At 37.2% G+C, this 23,621-nt stretch overlaps 1 protein-coding gene across 1 annotated transcript in view; it reads left to right on the forward strand.

The window, feature by feature from the left end:
• The window catches only part of CDH8 (cadherin 8), a gene marked incomplete at its 3' end in the record, with an annotated part of 198,143 nt that overhangs the window by 153,746 nt on the left and 20,776 nt on the right, over positions 1–23,621 (forward strand). Inside the window, exons 8-9 of the mRNA XM_081336154.1 lie at positions 4,871–4,992; positions 18,500–18,617. Of these exons, the coding sequence (XP_081192280.1) occupies positions 4,871–4,992; positions 18,500–18,617 (240 nt within the window). The remainder of the gene's footprint in view (positions 1–4,870; positions 4,993–18,499; positions 18,618–23,621) is intronic.

Raw genomic sequence — 23,621 nt, forward strand, 5'->3', positions numbered from 1 at the left:
GAATATGCATAGGATTGATTTCACATGTAGCTATCTATAAACATCTATGCGGACCCCGGAATGTGTAGGAGTGAGAGACTGACTTTGCTCTTTCCCTCTGTTTGACAATTTCACTGTGACCTCTACCTCATTCCTTGTGCATAATCTCTAGAATACTCGTTTTTAATATTTTTAGTATTTTTAGATTTTTAGTTTTCAGCTCTGTAATTTTCAACTCTTTGCACTCATTTGCTTTTCCCATCACTGTTTGCATTACCAAAGCCCAGGGGTGCATTAAATACGGCTGCCCTCGTGCAAAAGACATTTGTAAAAAATATACAAGTTTTTCACTCTATACAAGTGCAGTTCTGTGCATTGTTAAAACGGCTTAAGAAAGAGAGTTTGATGGATAAAAACCTGTCAGTATATCTAGCCTTGTGTTGTTTTCTTGTATAAATGAGAAGAAGGATAATAGGGGTGTTAAGTTCACCGAAGCAAATAAATGTAGGAAATTCTGAATGAAGAGTGCTTTTCCTAAGGCATGAACATATATTATGATTTATCTATATTTATATGTTTTTTTAAGAAAATAATGTTGCCCCTAAAGACAGTTTATCATTGTTAGTAAACTCTGCCACAACCACATATTATAATGAAAAGTATCTCCTGAAACAATCAAAAATAGCAACCATGACCACTTGTGACAATACTCCAGAAGTTGTTTGCCATTGTCCGTTTTCTGTTTTCTTTTGTTTTACCTTAAAATGAGAACAAAAATGAACAGGCAAACAAGGATACTGCTTAAAATACCATATAGGATACATTGCCAAGCAGTCTTAACCCCACCCCATGTTCTAGTTTGTACAGTTCCACTTCAGAGGTGTCCTCAAGATTGCAACTTCTATTCAAAGGGCAAAAGCAGCATTGTGTGATTGCAGTACAAGCACTTTTATAGGGGCGTGTGTGATAGTGGATGGTGGTGTGGAACTTATGGTGAAAAGCTGCTTTCCTCAATTGCTCATATTTACCTCTCTTTGTGTGTAGTGGTGTTGACCTGAGTTGGTGTTGAATGCTGGCAACTTCCTGAACAACTCCATGTAGTTTTCTGAGCAGGTTTTTCAGAAGTGCTTTGCCATTATGCGGTGGCTCAGTGGGTTAGGACACTGAGCTTGTCGATCAGAAGGTCGGCAGTTTGGCGGGTTGAATCCCGAGTGCCGCGTAGCAGAGTGAGCGCCTGTTACTCGTCCCAGCTTCTGCCAACCTAGCAGTTCGAAAGCACGTAAAAATGCAAGTAGAAAAATAGGGACCGCTACAGTGGGAAGGTAACAGCGTTCCGTGCGCCTTTGGCGTCTAGTCATGCCGGCCACATGACCACGGAGACATCCTCGGACAAGCGCTGGCTCTTCGGCTTTGAAATGGAGATGAGCACCGGCCCCTAGAGTCGGAAACGACTAGCATCCATGTGCGGGGGAACCTTTACCTTTACCTTATGGCTCAGAGAAAGTGACTGGCCCATTGCCCCCCAGCTGGCTTTGTGCCTAAGGCAGGACTATATCTCATAGTCTCCTATTTCTAGCCTGGTGCTTTAACCACTACACCAAACTGGCATTCAAAACTGGGAGTGTGCAAGCTTTCCCCTTTCTTCTTCCCTCCACATTGTACAGTGTTATGTCGGACATTAAAGATAACAATGAGAGAAGCAAGAGGAAGGAGGAGAAAAGGAGTAAAAAAAACAAGTGATTGGGAAACAGGTTATCTTGATACAGCTAGATACAATTTTGATCAGTGTTAAGTCATGGGCTCTGGTGAGCAGGAACGAAGACACAAGGCTGAGTATAGATAAACCCATTCTTTATTCTCGCTGGAACTGTACTTGAGCTTGAGCCGCACCCGGCCACAATATATATAGCCTAGCTGTATGGAAGCAGCCAATAGGATTGAACCTGTGCTTGCCGCCTGGGCTGACCAATTGCAGGACCGGAGACGGCCTGTCTGGGTTGCTGGGGAGCCGTTAGCTCTCCAGCAACGCACGTGGTGTGAAACCACAAGCCCAATACATAACAATCAGTGTGAGCCACATGAATATAGAAGTGAAAGGCTTTAGCTTTACAGACTTTGGGTTGGGGGAGAAGTATGATACGAAGCCAAATAAGTGGATGTAATTACATTGTGTTTGCTTTCAATACTTTCAGTTTAATAAAAGCAGGTTTTGCCCATGTCATCCTGCCTTGATTGTTTTAATGTGGCATAGTAGCATTTGCCTTTAAAATTCCAGAACAGAACAATAACAGAAAGTAATCCCCACTGTTCTCCAAGCAATGTAAAGGGGAGTTGTTCTGTCTCTTGGGATAAGAGTATCCCCTGCAGGCTTGTGTAAATCAGTGGAAAGGAAGTTGCTTGTCAAGGATGGGCCCAAATGAAATAGGCACAAGGGATTGCCCACTCTTAGGAGCCAGCAACACAGCACCAAATTTTCACCTCATAGTCCCACTCACTGTATCACATTTGTTCACAGGCTGTAAAATGCAAAATTCTAACAGATCTGACACAAGAAGACAGTTTAGCATTAAGGAGGCTTAGGTAGGACTAATCTATCATGGTCTTTTTCTTCTTTTACATTCTTTATTTATTGATGTTTAAAATCTATATTCCTTCCTTCAAAACCAGGTTTTCATTTTCCAGGAGTAGCTCATGATGCAATAATCTGTCTGTCTGTCTGTCTGTCTGTCTGTCTGTCTGTCTGTCTGTCTATCTATCTATCTATCTATCTATCTATCTATCTATCTATCTATCTATCTATCTATCTATCTATCTATCTATCTGTCATCTAGCTATCTATCTATAATGATTCTAATATAAGTGCACGATTAAATATCCTAATTAAAATTCATGATACAACCTTTGCAAGCAAGAACTAGAGTAGCTCAGAAATTTCTAAATAGTATGCATGCTTAAAATTAGCTCATGTATTGATTAAACTGTCTGAGAAAATAAAATAAATTTGGCTGACACCAAAAAGACAACCAACTCAACTCTGAATCTATATCAGGGGTGACATTAACAAATCAAAAGGCTATCAATGAAAGGACTAGTTCTAGTTAGCATCTTACAACTTCTCATCATGGGAAGACAGCCAGTATGAAATTTCATTTCATGAACAAAACTTAGATTTAAATCCTCCCATGCTATGAAACATATCAGGTAGCTATGAACCAAACCTTCATGAGCAAAAGGAGCAAACCAATAAAAAACAATTTTTAGCTGTGTCTTAAGTAATCATCTAATCATTGTGTCCCTCGTGACAATTTCTATACTCAATAAGGTTTTCTCTAGTAGGTTTAGCAAATTATATACATTGTTTAATGAATGATTTTCCAGTTTCTAAGAATAATAACTGTAGGTTTCATGTTTGTGGTTCAGATGAAAGACAAACATTTGGGATCAGCCACAAGAGACATAAATAATTTCTTCAGATGCTTATCTAATTAATTGCATTTCAGTATAACGTCTCTAAAATTTGAACTGCCATTGTTCTGTTAATTTAGATAAAAGGAAATCTTGAGTGCTTAAATGTGACACTTGACATTGAAAATTCAATGCTTTCTGTCTTTCTGTGTATGTGCATATTTGTGATGTTCTGAATATTCAGCTTGCATGTAACTGAATCTCACCCTGATAAGAAATTACATTGCTTTTTTCCGTGTTCAATGTATATCTTACATTGGTGAATGACAAAGTGATACTCACTGTTCTTCTTTATGTAAATTCTGGCAGCTAGTAAGCAGTTGACATATTGACAAAGGCTGGCTGGTTTATTCTTATGGAATTTCACAATAAAATATTAACTTACAGCCAAATATATGGAGCAAATGTATATCATTCTGTTTTATCTTCAGCAAAATGTCACCTTCAAAATCTGATATTTCAAGGACAAGAGCCCAAAACTTATAAGCAACAGTTATAAACTAAAATAAACTGATTAGGTCTCTGTTTTGAAAATTACCTGTATGAAACAAAACAAGAGATCTATAAGCAAACACGCTTAGGAACCAGGCAATGAATTAAGAGAAGTATGATAAATTGTAGCTATAAATGTGGGTCAGACTTTTGCCCCCTCTGTGCATAATTTTCATCACTTCAAAAGCCCATATCAACCTGAGAATATTCCGACTACCTTGAATAAGTAGAAAATATTCTTTGTCCTTTTATTTTTTAACGATTCTCCTCAACTTCTATAATTTATGCTTTCCATATTTTAGAACCCTTCTGTTGGATTTTTTTAACCTCTCTCTCTCTCTCTCTCTCTCTCTCTCTCTCTCTCTCTCTCTCTCTCTCTCTCTCTCTCTCTCTCTCTCTCTCTCTCTCTCTCTCTCTCTCTCTCTCCCTATTCCCTCTTTTTCCTTTTCCTTTTTTGTTTTAACTAACATGAAATAATAGATGTGCAGTCAGGGTGGCTAATAGAGTAAAATGAGAAAGATAAGAATGAAAATAAATCTTGGTTGTTTACAGCCTCTCTTCCCCCCCATGCAGAAGGCCCTTTATCAATAAAACAATGCAAACTTCATCTGAATGAAGGCATCTACCAGTTTAATTCACGGTCTTCATCAGCCTAAATCTCCAGCAAAAGCTGTTTTCAGTAGCAATTTATTTGCTCTCTCTCTTTCTCTTCTTTGTTAAATACTACCCTTTGCTTTATTTTCATTTCTTTCCCCTTCCAATTTGGAATCAATCAGCCCAATTATAAGAACTGGAAAAGATTGATTGAGCTTTCAAAATAATAAAAAAAATGTATATATACCTTGGGCCCTGGATGTCATTAGTATGGTATGAAGTGTGCTTACCTTTCTCTTTTCTTTTTATCTTCCCCTCTGCTGTGTTTTTCTTCTTTTAGGAAATCCCAGTCAAATATCTCGAGTGCCTGTTGCTATCAAAGTTCTTGATGTAAATGACAACGCTCCTGAACTTGTATCCGGGAATGAAGCCTATTTATGCGAAAATGGAAAAACTGGAAAAGTAAATATGTCTTGGTTATCCACCCTGTGCAGTCCCCCACTCTCTCTCTCTCTCAAGTCTCTTGTTTGCCTGTCTGTTGATTTGATTTGATGTGAAACTGGCCCTGTTCAAAGTTGTGCTCTATTTACTAACAGCAAGTCCTGGCCATTTGTCTCACTCAGTGGTATAGAGCAGGGGTCCCCAACCCCATGGCCCACTAGTTGGGTTATGAGCTGTTCAAAACCAGGCCACCCAAAGCAGCAGGCAAACATGCATGCACGAGCATCCTCCCAAGTGGCAGATACGCACGTATGCCACTTGTGCAAATGGAGCTGTGTACATGCACTTGCCCACTGCTCGTGCAGAACCATGCCCTTTCTTCCCCGCCCGCACTCAGTCTGCAAAGCCAGAAAGGCTGGGGAATTCTGGTATAAAGAGCCAATGTGGAATATCTATGGAGATTCTCAGTCGTCCAGGTCATGGTTGTCCCAAAGGTCCCAAAGAACTTCAGAACTGTAGAAGCTTCTTGGACAAGAAGCAAAACTTCTTCAAGGAAAAGCAAAGTCCAGTTGACTTTTGAAAAAAAGCACCTTTGGGCCAACATGGAATAGTGTTTAAAATGTTATAATCTTGGACCTGAGAGATCCAAGATTCATCCTTCAGTCAGGAAAGCTGAACAGGGTGGCTTTAGTTCTCTATCCCACCCCACACTTGTGAAACACTTGGAGAAGTGATTGCTCTATAGGCCACTTGATACTCCTAGAGGAAAACCAGGATATAAAATTAATAAATAAACTCTATATAACAGTTTTCCCAGCTTGTAACTGCCTTGGAATTATGGAAGTTCATGTTCAGCATAAGTGTTGTGTTACATGTTGGAGAATATTGTTCTTTCAAGATGAATTGGTTGATCAGATGGCCATGCAAAGTCTCAACAAATGTCTATAATGGCCATCATTCAGGTTGGAGTGTGTTGAATGTTGGAGTGTGTTGAATGATGAAGCAGATCCTTATCTTCTAGAAAGTAACATCTATAGGACAAATAATTTTATAATGCAGCTTGTGATTATAAAATGGGTGATAGAATGGGTGATAGAAATCCACAGCTTTCTATATACCTGCTTTATTTTTGAGCAGTGACATTTTAATTTAAATAAACAGCAACTGACAGCATGTCACTTAAGTTGTTAATCCAACTAATTTTATGCCTTGTGGGGTTTGACATTAAAATCACCATTTACCAAAACAGCTTGCTTGATAATATAGTCTAAATTTCCAGGCATTTAAAACAAACAAACAACTACTCCATTGAATAATAAGAGTAGTGAAATATGGCTTACACAGTAGTCTGAATTATATAACAAGGGGTACTTGATTTTATCCCTGTGCCTGCCTGCATTCCTTCCTTCCTTCCTTCCTTCCTTCCTTCCTTCCTTCCTTCCTTCCTTCCTTCCTTCCTTCCTTCCTTCCTTCCTTCCTTCCTTCCTTCTAGTAGTAAGTGTGTGAGACAGCATCCTTCAGCCTGTGATGATTATTAAATAAGCCCTCTATTGTGTAATTATTTGTAACATGGTGGTGTAACGTGTTGATGGAAATCCCCATATTGATATAAATATGACTGGAAAAAAATAAACCTCAGTCTCCTGAGTTCTACCATTCCTCCCTCACTTTAATTCAAAGTTGGTCATGATCAGCATAGTCCATAGTATCTGATGGTAATATACTATTTTTTGAGATGAGGGAGGCAGGGAATGAAACCTTACTACTATTTCACACTGCTCCTGACACTGAGTTAGAAACGTACAAAAATGTTATTTCCTATTTTTAAAAAAAATGCTTACACACACGGGATTACCCCTCCCAATTATCTTGCATGTATTTAGAAAGCAAGAAACTTCCTCCAACTAGAATTTAACATTTAGCACAATTGTCTATGGGAATTCTCAATCATCCAGGTCACGGTGGTCCCAAATATTTTTTTTTAAAGGCAACCAGACTTTTTGGGGTTTTTCCCCTGAAAGCATTTCGCTTCTCATCCAAGAACTCGCACTCGCATTCATGTCAGAAATACCAAGGTACTTCCGGGTTGAAAGGATTCGCCAGGGACATCACCATTACCCAGGGAATGCCTGATTGGGGGCTCCTTCCATGACCCTTTTAATTTTGCCCATGGAGGTGGTACCTATTTATCTACTTGCGCTTGCATGCTTTCAGACTGCTAGGCTGGTAGGAGTTGGAGCAGATGAGGAGAGCTTACCCCATCGCACAGCAGCACTTGGGTCTCAAACACGGGCTTGGAGACAATCTTGTCTTCAGAACTGAAGAAGCTTCTTGGATGAGAAGCAAAATGTTTTCAAGGAAAAAAAACCAAGAAAGCCCAGTTGCTTTTTGAAAAATGCCTTTGGGATAATTTAGCACACTTCTTTTTTAAAAAAAAATATTCCTATTTAACATGCATTATCTAGGAGAAATCATCATTGGTTGATCTTTTATTTCACTCTGAAATTCTTTGAGCTTTCTAGTGGTCCCAAAATGCGGATTTTTCAAAGAATTATCTTTAGTATGTGAAGAAATAGTGTGAGAAGAATCAGTTAGTTGCCCTATTAGAGCAAGCAGCCAGGCCCTTTCCAGTCATTGTCCCCCCCCCGATTATACTTTCTGATCAGAAACCTACAACAAATTGTGATGTTCTGTCAGTTACATTGCTAAAAGACTCTGTCCAAGGACATACTTGTTCAGTTGCCTTAGGATGGAATATTTGTGATGGTTCTGAGAGTTAAAGAGTTAGAACTAACGATAGCAGGATGTTGACAAACAATGTATGTTACCAATAGAAGAGTATATATATATATGGATCTCCAGGGGTGGAAAGGGTAGATGCCCTCTGCAGCCCATGGCCCAGAGAGCTCCTGTATGCATTCCCTCCTCTCCCTCTGATCCAGGCAGTTATCCGGGAAATACTGCAGGAATGGGCAGAGGTGATACTCATTGCTCCCCACTGGCCACGATGGCCATGGTATGCCGACGTTGTAGGTCTATCAATCTCTCCTCTTTAGTGGATACCCCAAGACTGAATCTCCCTCAGCTGGGGGGTTCTACAACATCCAGAGCCTCAGTGGCTCCAGTTAACCGCTTGCCAGTTGAAAGGATACTCCTAATAAAGGAGACCTACTCATCAGATGTGATTACCATGATTCAGGCTTCAAGAAGGCCTGCAACTAATAGAATTTATGATTCTACATGGAAAAATTTATGTAACTGGTGTGGGAGACAACAATAGGGGTGACATGATAGCAGTGTTCCAATATCTCAGGGGCTGCCACAAAGAAGAGGGAGTCAAGCTATTCTCCAAAGCGCCTGAAAGCAGGACAAGAAGCAACGGATGGAAACTAGTCAAGGAGAGAAGCAACCTAGAACTAAGGAGAAACTTCCTGACAGTTAGAACAATTAACCAGTGGAACAACCTGCCTCCAGAAGTGGTGAATGCTCCAATACTGGAGGTTTTTGAGAAGATACTGGACGGCCATTTGTCTGAAATGATATAGGGTTTCCTGCCTGAGCAGGGGGTTGGACTAGATGACCTCCCAGGTCCCTTTCAACTACTTCTTCTTCTTCTTCTTCTTCTTCTTCTTCTTCTTCTTCTTCTTCTTCTTATTATTATTATTATTATTATTATTATTATTATTATTATTATTAATTTCAGTGTACTATTTTATGTGACATGATGAAAGGAAAGGAAAACATAGCTGAGACAAGAAGGCAGAGAATGGATAGAAAGTTGCTGAACGAAGGGCAGGTATATAACTACAGTAAGATACTATACTAAAAGGTAAAGGTAAAGGTTCCCCCGCACATGCGTGCTAGTCGTTTCCGACTCTAGGGGCCAGTGCTCATCTCCGTTTCAAAGCCAAAGAGCCAGCGCTTATCCAAGGACGTCTCCGTGGTCATGTGGCCAGCATGACTAGACGCCAAAGGCGCACGGAACGCTGTTACCTTCCCACCGTAGTGGTCCCTATTTTTCTACTTGCATTTTTACGTTCTTTCGAACTGCTAGGTTAGCAGAAGCTGGGACGAGTAACAGGCGCTCACTCTGCTACGCGGCACTCGGGATTCGACCCGCCAAACTGCCGACCTTCTGATCGACAAGCTCAGCGTCCTAACCCACTGAGCCACCGCGTCCCTATAAGATACTATACTACGGCTTCCCAAAACTTTTACTTCATTATCCATTACATACATCAGAAAATACTTTTATTTAAACATCTGTGTTGTGATTGGGTTTGGGTTAAGTTTATTGATACCCAAAGAAAAAACACTTTTACCCAATTTGGGTTAATCTATTCAGGTTTGAGATGCACTGCATTAGGCTAAAAAGAAAAAAGTGAATCTCATAGAAGAATGGGTGAAAAAAGCAGATGGAGGTGGATGGAAACTAAAAAGAAAACCACACAACATATTAGGATAGAACATATCTCGGTAAACCACTTAATATTTAATTATGCATGCCAATTTCAATAAATCTCAGAACGTCCATGTTGGCTTTACAAGGCAAGAATCCCTTCTAAAACTGTCTTAATGAATTAAAACCACAACACTGATAAACTCTAACCAGCAACCTAAAATGCAGTTGAAATTATCTAAATTCAGTATTTTAAAAAAATCAACTTCCATGCAAAAGAACTAAAAATATTGAACTTCCTAACCTATCTCTTCTTCACTATAATTAACCCTGCCCTCTTTTGCAGTTTTTCCTGCTGCTCTTTTGGATTGTGGGGAGAGAAAAAAAAAGAATTGGGTCACAATTACTATAATCTAGCAACCAGGATGAGACCATTTACGTTTCAGCCTCATGAATCATGAACCCAAGCTATACATATCTGAGATTCAATAGTGAAGAATAATTCAGAATGAGAAGAGTGTTTCAGGAGGATGAATGTGTCTCTGAGGGCTTTTATATAAAAAAAATGTCAATTTGATATGCAGATATACATAACAAATTACCCTTGGGGAAAAATACTTATTCAATTACAGGAGGCTTTCCTTTAATCTAAATCTGAATTCCCCAGGTTCTTTGAATTAAATCTCTGTCATCTAACATAAAGGACAAATGCACTCACCAAATACATTTACACATTTGCAGGTTAACTTACAGTTAAGTTAAATTGAGTTTGAATCACCTCAAGGGAGCTGATTATATCTAAACCTCTTAGAAAACCTGATTTGCAGTCTGTAAATATACAGAATAAACTATCTGGTGCAGTTTGTTTCCCCATGTGTTCTGTTTTGGATCCTGCTATAACACAGACTGGCAACAACGGCTGCCAGTGATATGAACAAATACATTAAAAACAGTTGATATACAACGTTGCAAGATAAATTCTTTATGCTTTTATTCCAAATCTGTAAGAGTAGACTGCTAAACTTAAAATCTGCTGAAAAAGCATATTGCATTGCATTGGGTGTTGTTTACACAACTTTGCTGACTTAGACACCACCACCCCCTCCGTGTTTCTACTCATCAGTCTAATATTAATTATTTTAATTAGTCACCAGTTTGGAAAGAAAACTCCTACAGAAGAGTTATCATACCCATCGTCTGAATATGGCGAGAAATTGGATTGAGCGAAAAATATCCTTTATTGAAGAATGCTCGCTTGTATAAAATATTGTTTCTTATCTCCTGGGGCATTGTACTCTATCCCAATTAAATTCTTTTTTTAAAGGATGTCAAATTGCATGTATTGCAGCATTCCTTTAAAGGGGAAAGAAGCTGCTTGATATAAAATGTTTTCATTTCACAATAAAGAGGAAGATGGGTTCTACACATGCTCATTCTGGTCCGTACAGGTTTATTTATTATTTATTAAATTTATACACCACCCGTCTTGCTGTTGTAGCAAGTCTTGGCAGAAAGACAACTACAGATCCTCTTAATGTCCCTTTCTGTTAGTTGCCATATCAGATTTTGACTAGAAAAATTCTTTCAACACATCAAAAATCCTGAGGCCTCATTTTGCCTTTAATCCTCAGTTCTATACTAAAGTATAAGGTAAAGGTAAAGGTTCCCCCGCACATGCGTGCTAGTCGTTTCCGACTCTAGGGGCCGGTGCTCATCTCCGTTTCAAAGCTGAAGAGCCCATGCTTGTCCGAGGACGTCTCCATGGTCATGTGGCCGGCATGACTAGACGCCAAAGGCGCACGGAATGCTGTTACATTCCCACCGTAGTGGTCCCTATTTTTCTACTTGCATTTTTACGTGCTTTCGAACTGCTAGGTTGGCAGAAGCTGGGACGAGTAACAGGCGCTCACTCTGTTACGCGGCACTCGGGATTCGACCCGCCAAACTGCCGACCTTCCGATCGACAAGCTCAGCGTCCTAACCCACTGAGCCACCGCGTCCCTTTTATACTAAAGTATAGGTCTTCAAAAATAGGCTATGCGTTATTTGACCTTGAATCAATTGCTGGCTTCTTCACTTTGCCCAACAATTCTTCCACCCATTTTATCCCCTCTTCCCAAGTTTCCCAAGCTTAACATTGATTCTTCTCATCTATCCTCTTCTAGATTATGCCACTATATGCTGGTTAATGGTGGGAATGCCCAAATTCTGATGGTAATCTAATTCAAACGCAGAAGATTACCTACCATATTGCCACTAGACAATTACACTGTTGTTTAAAAAAATGCTGTAAGTACCATCTTAGGACACATAGATCAGAGCAGCATATAAACCTCTATAAATTAAAGAAAGAAAAAAAATGTAAACCTATTCTTTGAAAATCAAAAATAGAAGCTGTGTTGCACATTTATCTACAGGGGTTGTTTTGTTTTGCTTTGGTTTTTTATGAAAATATCACTCTCAATGTGATACTGGTTAACTCCATTAAAATTTAAGATATGCTTTAGTATTTCCCTGTGTGAGGGAAAATATACTACAAAGAAAAAGGCATTGTCAGTACAGAAATTAATTCAGTGCTGGAATTTGCCTTGAAATTTCTGAAAAGAAATTGTCCTCACCTCACCCCATGAAAGAGGCTTGAGTACTTGTACTTTCTTTTCAGACTACTTGAAAATGTTTTTGTTTTTTGTTTTAATTTCTCATTCAAAGCTTAGAGCTTATTTATGCCTTGGAACTGGGAAAGATGCTACTGCAGTGTTGTTTTTTCTGTTACATATCTTTTCATCATTATGATACCTGTGTTTGCCCACACTTAGTGATGTAATGTTCATATGAATGTGGGTGGATGAGCATCTCAACTGCATTTTGAAAATCAAATGTTTGAAGGACATTTTGTAGGTTCATCCAGTTGTTCTTTCAAATGTTATGCAAAAGAGAAGAGAAGATTTCCAAGGATAGAGTGGATATTCTTGCATTTATTTAAGTACAGTATCTGTCCTATTTCTTTTATATATGGATATATCTGTACAATAAAAGCAAGTAGGCTTTAATTGGCCAAGTACTGTTGGTGCACTCACTGGGAATTTTTTTTTTTTTTGTAATATATTTTATTGATTTTTTTAATAAAAACATAAATCACAATAATTGGTGAACAGTGTGTTGTCTGCATTACGTTTGTAAAACAATCATTGACAATTGATTTCTATAATCCATAATGGTTGTAGCTGATTTCCTCTTTTCCCAAAATATCCTCTTTTGCAAACATTGCGTTAATACAATTCTTATTGTTTTGATAGATAACAATTAAATATATATTTTTCCCCAATATTCCTGAAAATAATAGTCTCATCAATATAATATTTCTTTTCTATCCAATCATTCTGGTTGCCTTATCATAGATCCTGTTACAGTCCTTATTTTAATTTATTTCTCCCACCAAATTCTAGGTATTCTCACTGGTTAAGTTTTTCTCAAAAATTAATTACATTTAAAAAATTAACTCTGTTTTTCCATATGAACCATCTCACACTTTGACATTTCTTAAGGAATTGATAGAAAAAAAAGTGAAAAAAGGAGAGCAAGAGTAAAGAAGCATAAAAAATAACATACTACTTAAAATACATATCCCTCCTAAGCTAATATATATTTATTTCCTAAATTTCTTATTCTTTTTAACCATACTTAAAATATGTTTAATCTTTAAACATTCCATTTAATAAGTCTAGTCATCTAGTCCTTTAACTCTATTCAAAACATTCTTTTTTATCTATTAATTTTTTAAAAAAATTCAATCACATTTAAGTATCTGAAACATTTCCTTTATCTAACTCATTTCAACTTTTTTATATTACTCATATCAAGAAAGAGAACAAAAAAGGGGGGAAAAACATACTATATTATTTAGGGAATTCATCCCTCTTAGAATGACATATATACGGTATTCCAAAACTTTTCTATTTCTTTAACCGTATTCAAGCAAATGTTTCTTAAGTATTCCCTCTGGTAAATCCCATCATCTATTTTCTCGGTTTATGCTTTAGTCTTTTCTCTTTGCCCGGTATCTTTCTTAATCAATGTATTTTGCTGAATCAAAAAGTTTTTCCATATGTTCGTAAATGTTGCCGTAGATATAAAAAGTAAATCAGGTGAAGTGTCTTTGTACGGGGTTTCTGCCTTTCCATGTTTGTTGAAAATCATTTTCTTTTTCTTTCTCTCTGCTTCTCTTATCAATTCCTTTCTCTCTGATGTTCCTGACGTCTCTACAGTCCATTTTATCCTATCTGTTTTCTTGTCCACAGATTTATTTTGTAGTCTTAAGGGATAAATTGTTTTTTTTCCAATTCTTGTGATTTTTTTTCCACTAGGAATAAATCATGTTTCCTTGTTTTGTCAAGTTCCATCTTTAAGTCTCTATTCTCAATTCTATATCCATTTATCTGTTTTATCTGCTCCTTCTCTGTTGTTGTTTTGTGGGATTTTTGTTGTTGTTGTAGAGTTAACTTAGAAACAGATTGATTTATATTTTCAAAGTTATTTTGGATTTCTTTGTGGTTTAAAGTCGTTGTTTGAATTAGTTGCAGTATACTATATATCTCCTCCTGTGAAATATTTGTGTTTTCTTGGTATGTTCTTTCTACATGTCTCTGATCCATGATGGCCATGAATTTGAGATTTTCCCTTCCTTTCTTTTCTCTGCAAATAGCTTTAGAGTCTAAATTAAATAGATAGTTGTAATCCAAATAGTTAAAAAAAAGATTTTTTTCCTGAAATTTATAATTGTCTCTTTGTCTACAGCCTAGATTCTTCTCTTTTTTTTGTCACAGCTGTTCTTTGTTGTTAAAACAAACACAGGTTAGCTTTTCCCAAGTTTTACCAAGTCTTATATTAAAGTCATAGCTGTCATAGTCTTCATCCACCACTAGGTGTCAGTAACTATTTGTTTTTCACTTCCATATATTTTGATCCTCCATAAAAAGATTAATTCGCCGTTTCTGTTAGTATAAGGGTGGGGCGGAAATCCCCTTCCTTCCCTTTCAGAGGTATTTTGCTTCTTGGGGATCTTTTCCAGGAAATTAAATGTAGAATACAAAAGAGAAGATCAAATTCCTCACCCAGTTTCAAGGACACTGTTCACAGCTGTGCTGGTTAGTGCTTTTGGACTTCAGTTGCAAGTAGCTTGGGGTGGTTGATGCAATACGGCCAGCCTTTCTCCTGTCGGGTTAGAAGGCTTTCCTCAAGTCGAACGGAATGGCTGCCTCTGTTCCAGAATCACTGGAGCGCCCTTCTTTCTTTGTCGCCTCTCTGGGGCAAGTTAGACGCATTTTGGATGCCCAGACAGGGCAAAATTAGCCGCGGGGGTGCAGAGAATCCACAACCTAGTGACTGGTTGCTACCATGCAAAACCGGAAGTCTCACTAGGCATTTTGATCAAATAACAATCCACAGCCAATGTGATTCCTTCATTAGAAGAGATAAAATTTAGGGCTTTGTAAAGGAACACCAGAGACATTTTGCTCATGTCTTCATTAAAGCAAAGCAATTTTTCAAGGCTCATACAGCCATTAGAATGTGCTATTATAAACAGAGTGATAGGCTGGAATCAGGGAAACCCAACTTCAAACCAACATTTGGCCATAGAGAATGCTGGTTGACAGCCATCCCATTTTCTCAGCCTAAACTCTTTTCACCAGAATGTTGTTAGGATAAAATTATGTGAGTTTTCCCTTCTCACCAACTTCATCCTTATAGGGAATGGCTAGAACAATTCTCAAGCCACGAAAAAGTTTCATAGTTTTACAGATCTTTGAGGCAGTTTAAAACAGCAAAAAGCAATATTGAAAAAAATCAGGGGAAAATAGATCTATCAAGAAAATACCTCTCCTTCTATTTCTAATGTTGTGATTTCAAAGGTTAAGAAGCGAGTATATTTTTATACTGTAATTATGGTCAGTTATTAAGCAATCCCTCAATACTGGGGTAGGTGAGAGGGAACTTGTAATAATGAGAACTTGATAGCATAGTGAGAACTGGGCAATGAAAAATCATTAGGAAGTTGTAAGTTCAAAATACGAACAGCTGCTGTTGTTTACTGATTTTACATATGGTAATGCTTTGCACGAAGACCCAAGTGAGGTGACAGGTGCTATGGGAACCCACACTCTGAATTTATTGATTTAGTTATGTGAAACAGTGGAGTGATATGTTCTTATATACTGAGAATATGAGGGTGTTTATAGAGGATAAAATGGATTAATGAAAGCAACAGTGAAGATGAAGGTGAGTATCTTATGGCGCAAGTTCAGTAGAAGTGCACATGGGAGCTAGATGGCAGGTTTGGAGGGAAAAAAACCCATCCATTCTGCTGCTTTAATTTGAGAAAGATTAAGGCAGCAGTGCTCTGGCCCATGGGTGTATCTCAGAGATAAAGGATAAAACAAAAATCTCTCCCAAAGGTGAAAAGAAGAGTTCCACCTCATGGCTTCAGAGCTTCAATATAAACCCTCAAATGCAATCACAAGTTCATCCTCTTTGTCTCACAGAAAGATCCATCACTATCATTCTGAGTGGGAAATGGAAAAAAAAAGCAGGTTGAAGGTCTGTGGAGATTCTCAGTCATCCAGATCATAACTGTCTTCAAGGTGCTTTTCAAAAGCCAACTGGACCGTTTTGTTTTGTTTTGTTTTCCTTGAGGAAGAAGAAGGTTTGCTTCTCATCAAAGAAACTTCATCGGTTCTGACAGGATGGTGGCGGCTGTGAAGTAATCAGAACTAATCCCTCCTTGGCCCCATCATCCTGCCAGAACCGACAAAGCTTCTTATATATTGCTGGATGAGCGACAAAAAGTCTTCTTCCTTTTCAAGGAAAAAGCAGTCCAGTTACCTTTTGAAGAAGCACGTTGGAGAGAAGGCAGGTTGAAGAATTCCACAGGCAGATCATGTGTTGAATTGTGAGTCTGTCCAGGCTCTAGATCAGGGGTGTCAAACTCAATTTCATTGAGGGCTGCATCAGCATTGCGGTTGCCCTCAAGGGGCTGGGTAGGTATGGCCAGGGTGGGCGTGGCCTACTGGGTGGGTATGGCTAGAGTGCGTATGGCCTACTGGGTGGGCGTGGCCAGCTCTACATCGTTCGCATCAAGGGTGCCTATGGGGGCCTGGGCAGGAGTGGGGCAGATCTGAGGGTCTCTGGCAGGAGGAGGGTCTCTGGGCCAGGGCCAAGGCAGTGGGGGCCGTTCCCTCACTGTTTTCAGGATGGCTTTGTGGGCCACATGAAACCACTTCGCGGGCCGGATCCGGCCCCTGGGCCTTGTGTTTGACATGTCTGCTCTAGATAAACTCACAGTGACACAAATTTCAAACCAACCTTGATATAGAGCTAAATGAATTTTTTCCTGTCCTTCACAACATTAGAGAACACTGAAAAAAAGAAATAAGATCTCCTTGAAGTTGGGGGAAAACATATTCAGGTTCATGTTGTGGACAATCTGGAGGGAAATCAATTTTCTCACACTTTCAAAATTTATATCTGAGAACAATTCCAGGATGGTTCGGATATATTTCTATTTTACATTCTAATGAAGCTATTAAAAATAATTTTGTTCTGTTTTTTAAAAAAATTCTCTCTCATTATTTTATGGGCCCATGAGTCAAATTAGCATTACAGTAACAATGTACTGATTCCCAATTTTTTTTCTTTAAGAAGATATCTGAGGGCCTGTAGATAAGCCAAATATTGGTCATGCAGCATCTAGGGTATTAATGCAAGTGTGAACCTCCTTGATGTCATGTGCTATGCCCCATAATTAAACAGAAGCCTTTACATGTCCCCAAAATAATGAAATCAACCAGTGTTTGGTTTTCTCACCTAAATTATTAAAAGGCTTTAAACAAGAATGATAAAAGCTTGCAATTTAGTAATCTTGTGAAATTTTGACATATATGTCTCCTAAGAAATCAAAATAAAACCAATATAAAATTCAATTTAAAAACCAGTTGTGTAAAGACAGCTAAAATAAGTTTTAAACAATGAAATTATGTTATATAATTTCATTTTTTTCTATTTCTGGAATAGGCCCATATCAAGTAACGTTATGCTTAACTAGCAAAATTCCACTTACTGGTGTAGCCAACTCACGTTGTGCTATTTTTGTTTGTTTTATTTTCCATTTCCGTACATTATTGTACATTATTGCAAAGTGAGCATGAGAAATTCAGCTATACTGGAAAACACACAACCATCTTTGCTCTTTATGTTTTTGCTGATCAATACAAAGTGTTATAAACAGTGGGATTAAAGTGTTGCCAGAGTGAAACTTAATCTATGATGTTTCTGTAGACACACAAAATCTGCAGTTTAAATATTCACAGTGGTATAACTGGTGGGAAGAGTATCTTCCTCACTTTTCAGTACTAATTTAGCATGGACAAAAATTTGATAAGTGCTTCGTTTCTGAGCAGGAAGAGAGCGCTAGGGGAAATTTAACTAAATGTATTCTAACATGCAACGTAACATAGCTCAAATTATACATCCTAAGTATAGTCTTATAGTCTTATGAACGTTGTCCATAGGGTCGTGATGGATCGGACACGACTTTGCAACTAACAACAAAGTATAGTTTTAAAAACACTTTTTAAAAGTTCTATTTATATCTAAAGGAATTACTTTGAAGTCAAACAGTGAAACTGAGAACCATTTAATTCCATAGGATAATTAAGCATCTGCATATCTTTCTCCTCTGAAATCAAGACCAATTAGTGTCACTATTTCCCTGTCATTCTCCAAAGCTTGGGAAAATAACACCTGAAAGTAATTTCATTTTAATCCCTGAAAGAACTATTGTGACCCTCCCATATTAACATTTAACACATTTTTCTTAGGGAAAAAAAATCCCCTGATCCCTAGGACAATGTTATAACCCTTGAATGTTAATAAGAGAAAGTTCTGACATTAGAGGTGATAAACTGTCTTGTATTACTTTACTGCACCATGGAATAGAGCAACACTGGATCCTTGTGTTTACTTATTTACTCTACAATGAAAACCAATATCTCCTCTCACACAAATTTTGGTTTCTAGCCAGTATTATATTGAACATTTCCGATTTATGTAAACATGTTTGTTTTTCTGTTTTAGGTCATTCATACCATGAGAGTAATTGACAAAGATGACCCCAAAAATGGACACTATTTTGTTTATAACCTTCCATCTGAAATGGCCAACAACCCTAATTTTACAATTAAGGAAAATGAAGGTAAATATATTTACTTATACCCCGTCTTTAATAATATTGTTAATAATAATGTGGGGTAAAGTTAGAAGTTGTACTTTTTACTGTGTTCATTGCTTCATTTTGCTAATGTTCTTAAAGTCCTTCTCTCTTTTACCAGAGAATTTGCCTTAATTTTTATGACATGGTCAATGTTTGTTTTCAAGGTATCTGGTATTGGTGCCATATAAGATAGATAGACAGACAGACAGACAGACAGACAGACAGACAGACAGACAGACAGAAAGATAGATAGATAGAAAGATAGATAGATAGATAGATAGATAGATAGATAGATAGATAGATAGATAGATAGATAGATGATAGATAGATAGATAGATAGATAGATAGATAAATAGATGGATAGATAATGTGAGAAAGAGAGACATTAGAGACATATAGAGAAATAAATACAATTCATTGGATTACTGCAAATATAGACACAATGATTATTAGCAAAATATTTCAGCAGATTTTTATATCATAGTTACATTGTTGCTCTTTTTGATGTAACAGTGAATATTTGTATACATTAGTGGTATATTTCTTCATAGACAAAGCAATATTGACTTTACATTTAACAAGGAGTGAAATTATTTCCAGTTGTACATTTTACTGCTGTGTAGGTTTTCTTTGTCCTTCAGTACACTCTTTCTGAATTCTGACTTAACAACGATAAACATCAATTTCAGAATCACAGCAGTTTTCTGTAGCTCCTGTTTTGATTTATTTGCCTCTTCTAACCTTCAATAGATTACTACATATGTTTAAAGAAATGAAACAGGAGCTAAGATAAAGTTTCTGGATAGATTCTTTTTTCTTAGATTCGTTTTTTGTATACTTCTGGAAATAACACTATTTGCAGAATAGTTTGGGGGGAAAAATGGAAATGGCCAGATAAAATTGCAGAGCAGACAAAACTGGAAAGCCTTTTTGAAACTATAATTTATTCAAGATTTAAAAGGACATTAAAAATATCCCCTAATAATAAAGGAGAACATTTGTAGCTCAGGGTTGACATGAGGGGCCCTTGGTGCTCTCTGAGCTTGCTTGTTTTCTTGCAGACGTTTCATTACCCAAACTAGGTAACATCATCAGTGCTAGTAAGGAGTGCTGTTTGCTCTCAGTTTATCAGTGGCTTACCTGTCTAGTGGCTTGACTGTCCCATAATGATACATTTATTCTCAGGTTTGTCCTCTGTTAATTATAACAACAGGCTCGGGATAGGGATGAGAACTGTAGTTATGTGTTCAAATTTTTAACTGCTATTTACAATCAGTGGTTCTCCCAGAACACACTAATGACCATGTCAAAGGAGGCGGTGGAGACTTTAAGTTTATATCAATAGCCTAGCCTTTTGTTGGCTAGGAATCACAATTTAATAGAACTAGAAAAAAGAGTAACATAGTTTTAGCCTGCAGAACAATCCTTTTTGAAGTCCTTAGAACACTGGGGATTCTTGGGAATACTTGGGAACATCTAGAGTGTTGTGGATAATTTTAGATTCTATGCTTTAGTAACAAATTAGTGCAGTTTGAGAAAGGATCTACTAAGGAAACAACCTACAAAGGAAAAAAAAATAAAGAATTTAGTATATTGATGCAGGAGAAAACCAGACTGATGAGAGACATAAGAGAAATTTTCACTGATTGTGAATCAATGCTACATGTAAAAGAAAGATCTTGTTTTTTATGTTCCCAATAAATGGGCTTACATCTAGTAATTGTATGTTAGAGGGGCCATAGATTTCATTTAGACTTTAGAAGAAACTTAGGGTAAGGCCAACTCAGTAACACAATCAATTATCTGGAGACATCAAAGATCTTAGCAAAAAATGGGATAGGACAGCTGTTCTTATTCATGCTTTACTTCCGACTTTCTTGAATCAAACATGGATCAGACTCCTCCTCCCTTTAATTATTTAAAGTGCCATTAAAATGGCAATAATAACTCATAACTGTGAAAGCAACATGGCTTTGCATTTTCAAAGCTTAGGCATGCTAAATAATCCTCACCTCTCTACTCCAATCAGTTTCTTTCTGCCCCTTTAAATTCACTTGCTGAATGGCATAGGAACACTTTATCCTCAAATAGATATGATGCTATTTTTGTATGACATGATGACGTTGCATTAAGTAAGTAAACTTTTTTTCTGGGGAAGCAATGCCAAGACTTGTTTGCAATTTTTTAAGTAATCATTATCTCCTATCTAATAGATTTTGAAATGCATACATTCAGACTTATTCCTTAAATCAGCACCCTGATAGCTGACTTATTATAGAATCTTTTCACTTCAAGTAAATAATAAGTTATTGGTGAGCACAGTCAACAGCAAGCTAACCATTTGTTCAAGTTTAGTGATACGAGATCTTATAAAGGGTCCAGTTAATTACAGAGCTAAAGTGTAGTGATCATACAAAGGCCTTCCTTACATTGCTTTGTAATATTGTTCCAATTGTGAAAGGCACAGCCATTAACATTTCTTTTCCTGCTCTTAATACCCTAAAAAGATTGATGATGATGGCGATTTTGCTGTTCTGCTCAAAGAAACCCTGAATGAACAGTTTAAAAAAGCCTGCTGCAAAAAATAAAACGGTAATAAAGCAATCACCCATGAAGTAAAAACAAATCAGAACAACATTCTGAAAGTGCCAAACTTAAGTTCATTTGAAAAGGCAGTCTGAAAAATAAAAGTTATTTGCTGTAGAACATTCATCTGGAAAACAGGGCAGGATCAAACTGACAAAAGCAATACTGTGCTGTTGCAACACAAATCCACTCCTTTACCCATGCTTAAGTGATCCACATAGTTAAAAAAAAAAGTACCAGCATCATATTACTGTGGTACTGCTTTCATAATTTGACTGCCTCCCCCCCATACCCCTTGCTATCTTTGTGTCTGGTTGTTTCAAAAAAGGCTCTCTAGAAAGTAGATTTGCCTAAAGAAGTTTCATAATCAATATGCCAACACCAGAAAGGCTCAAAATTTAACTGTTCTGAACTTAATCCAGCAAGTTAATCTTAGGGCATAGTGCACTGTTGGGGGTGGGGGTGGGGGGGTTGTCACATAACCACAACTACATTTCTGATATATTCTTTCTAACACTTTGTAGAAAACTGTTTACTAATCTATTTTGTTGTCTGTTATTTGTATGACCAGTTTGGTCTACCTGAGAGTCATTTTGGTCAAGTAATTAAGGCACCAGCCTAGAAACCAGGAGACTGTGAGATCTAGTCTTGCCTTAGACATGAAAGCTGGCTGGGTGAATTTGGGCCATATCTTTATTTTTTTTCTCTAAGTAAAATAGGGGAAAACATGTTTTTCATTGGAATAAGACCCACTTCACGATGTGCCCATCCTGTTGGAAAACTATTTGTTCTTGGAGTTCACCCAATTCTCCCACTGTGTTCTGCATGATTGTCTTCATTTTTATTTTATTTTTTGTTTTGGTAACCACAAGATTATTGTGGCCCATATTTGCATGGTTTATTCATTTCATTTTTTGTTGTATTAAGCATGAACATTTTAATGGAGCTTATGCTTTCCAGGATTTTATGTTCATTTTTCTCAGCATTCATATTTTATTGGTACAGAAACATTTGGGCATGTTTGGATTTTGGCTTGAAAAACATCTTAAGCCTCACTCTGGATATACTTTAGCAATAGTGGTGTAAACTGCATAAATTCATGTTAAATTTCAATAGGAAAAAAAAATATTACCTTCATCATCAACCACATTGATATTCCACAACATAATTCCCTAAATTTAGTCAAGAATGTATTTTTTTTTAAAAAAAAAAAACCACAATTACACAGAAGAATACATTTTAGGAATAAAAATTGCATTAGGTAATAGTGGTTGCAAAACATAGGCAAATATTTACTCACAAGACAACACACATGAGATGCATTTGAATTTGTTTTTTTTTTTTAAAAAAAGAAGGATTTTACTAAGAAAACGAACCTTTTGCTTGGAAAAAGCATGTGCTACACAGAGAAAGAGAGAGGGGGAAAGAAAAAAAAACTATTAAATGTGCCAGTTTTATATCATTCGTATCTATGTGCCAATCATTTGTTCTTCCTCTGGAGTATTGCTGTATTTAATATTCTCCAACTGTGGGTTGCTGGTGAGAAGATGAATTAATTTCTCCTCAACCTATCTGCTGTACTTCTTCTTTTTTATTATTAACCATTGGGGTCCGGTAGATGATAAATCAATGGATATTCCTGTAGATAAGCCTTCATTTGAAGCCATGGAAAGCTGGCAAACATTTTTTTGATATAACTATTATCCAACCTGAGAGGAGGAACGTGTGATCTAAAGACATTTAAATTGGTCACCTGCCTTGTCACCTATGAGCCATTAAAAATCCCCCTCCACAGTGAAGTTCTTTGGTGAATTATTTAATCCGTTTCTCCTGGCTTTTATGAAGAGATGGATGCTTGCAGCCCTGAAGATAGAATTGTCGAGGAAGCTGGTCATTATGTGGAGTGGACTTTGACAGATTTTATTCAATATCTGAATGGCAAATTAAATAAATGCAAATGTCTCAAGAATACTAAATTCAAGCTTTACTAAGGACTTTAGTTGGAAATAATTTTCTGTTTCAAGCACACTTTTCCGGTATTGAACTCAGAAATAACTTTTCTTCAGGGAAGGGAAAATTCATTTCTATGGTTCTAGATATTTTCCTTCTCCTTTCCATAATCATTAAGTATAGCTCTCACCTTACAGCATGAAAAGTACAAGTAAATGAGAAGATCCAGTTATTCTGATGCCTTCGAATCCAGTTCCTAGTGGTCCTATGGACTGAGGATTAACCTACATTTAATTGTTACTCGTACTTTTTATAAGGACATTCCAGTAATCTCTTTAATCCTATACATCCATTTTATTCATTGTTTTCTCCTTCTACTTGCCTCAGTTCACAAAGCTTAATCATTTCTAGCCCATTTTCTATTTACATCATATGAACAAAACACATCAG

The sequence above is a fragment of the Vipera berus genome, assembly GCF_964194415.1.
Source record: "Vipera berus genome assembly, chromosome: 10".
NCBI lineage: Eukaryota > Metazoa > Chordata > Lepidosauria > Squamata > Viperidae > Vipera > Vipera berus.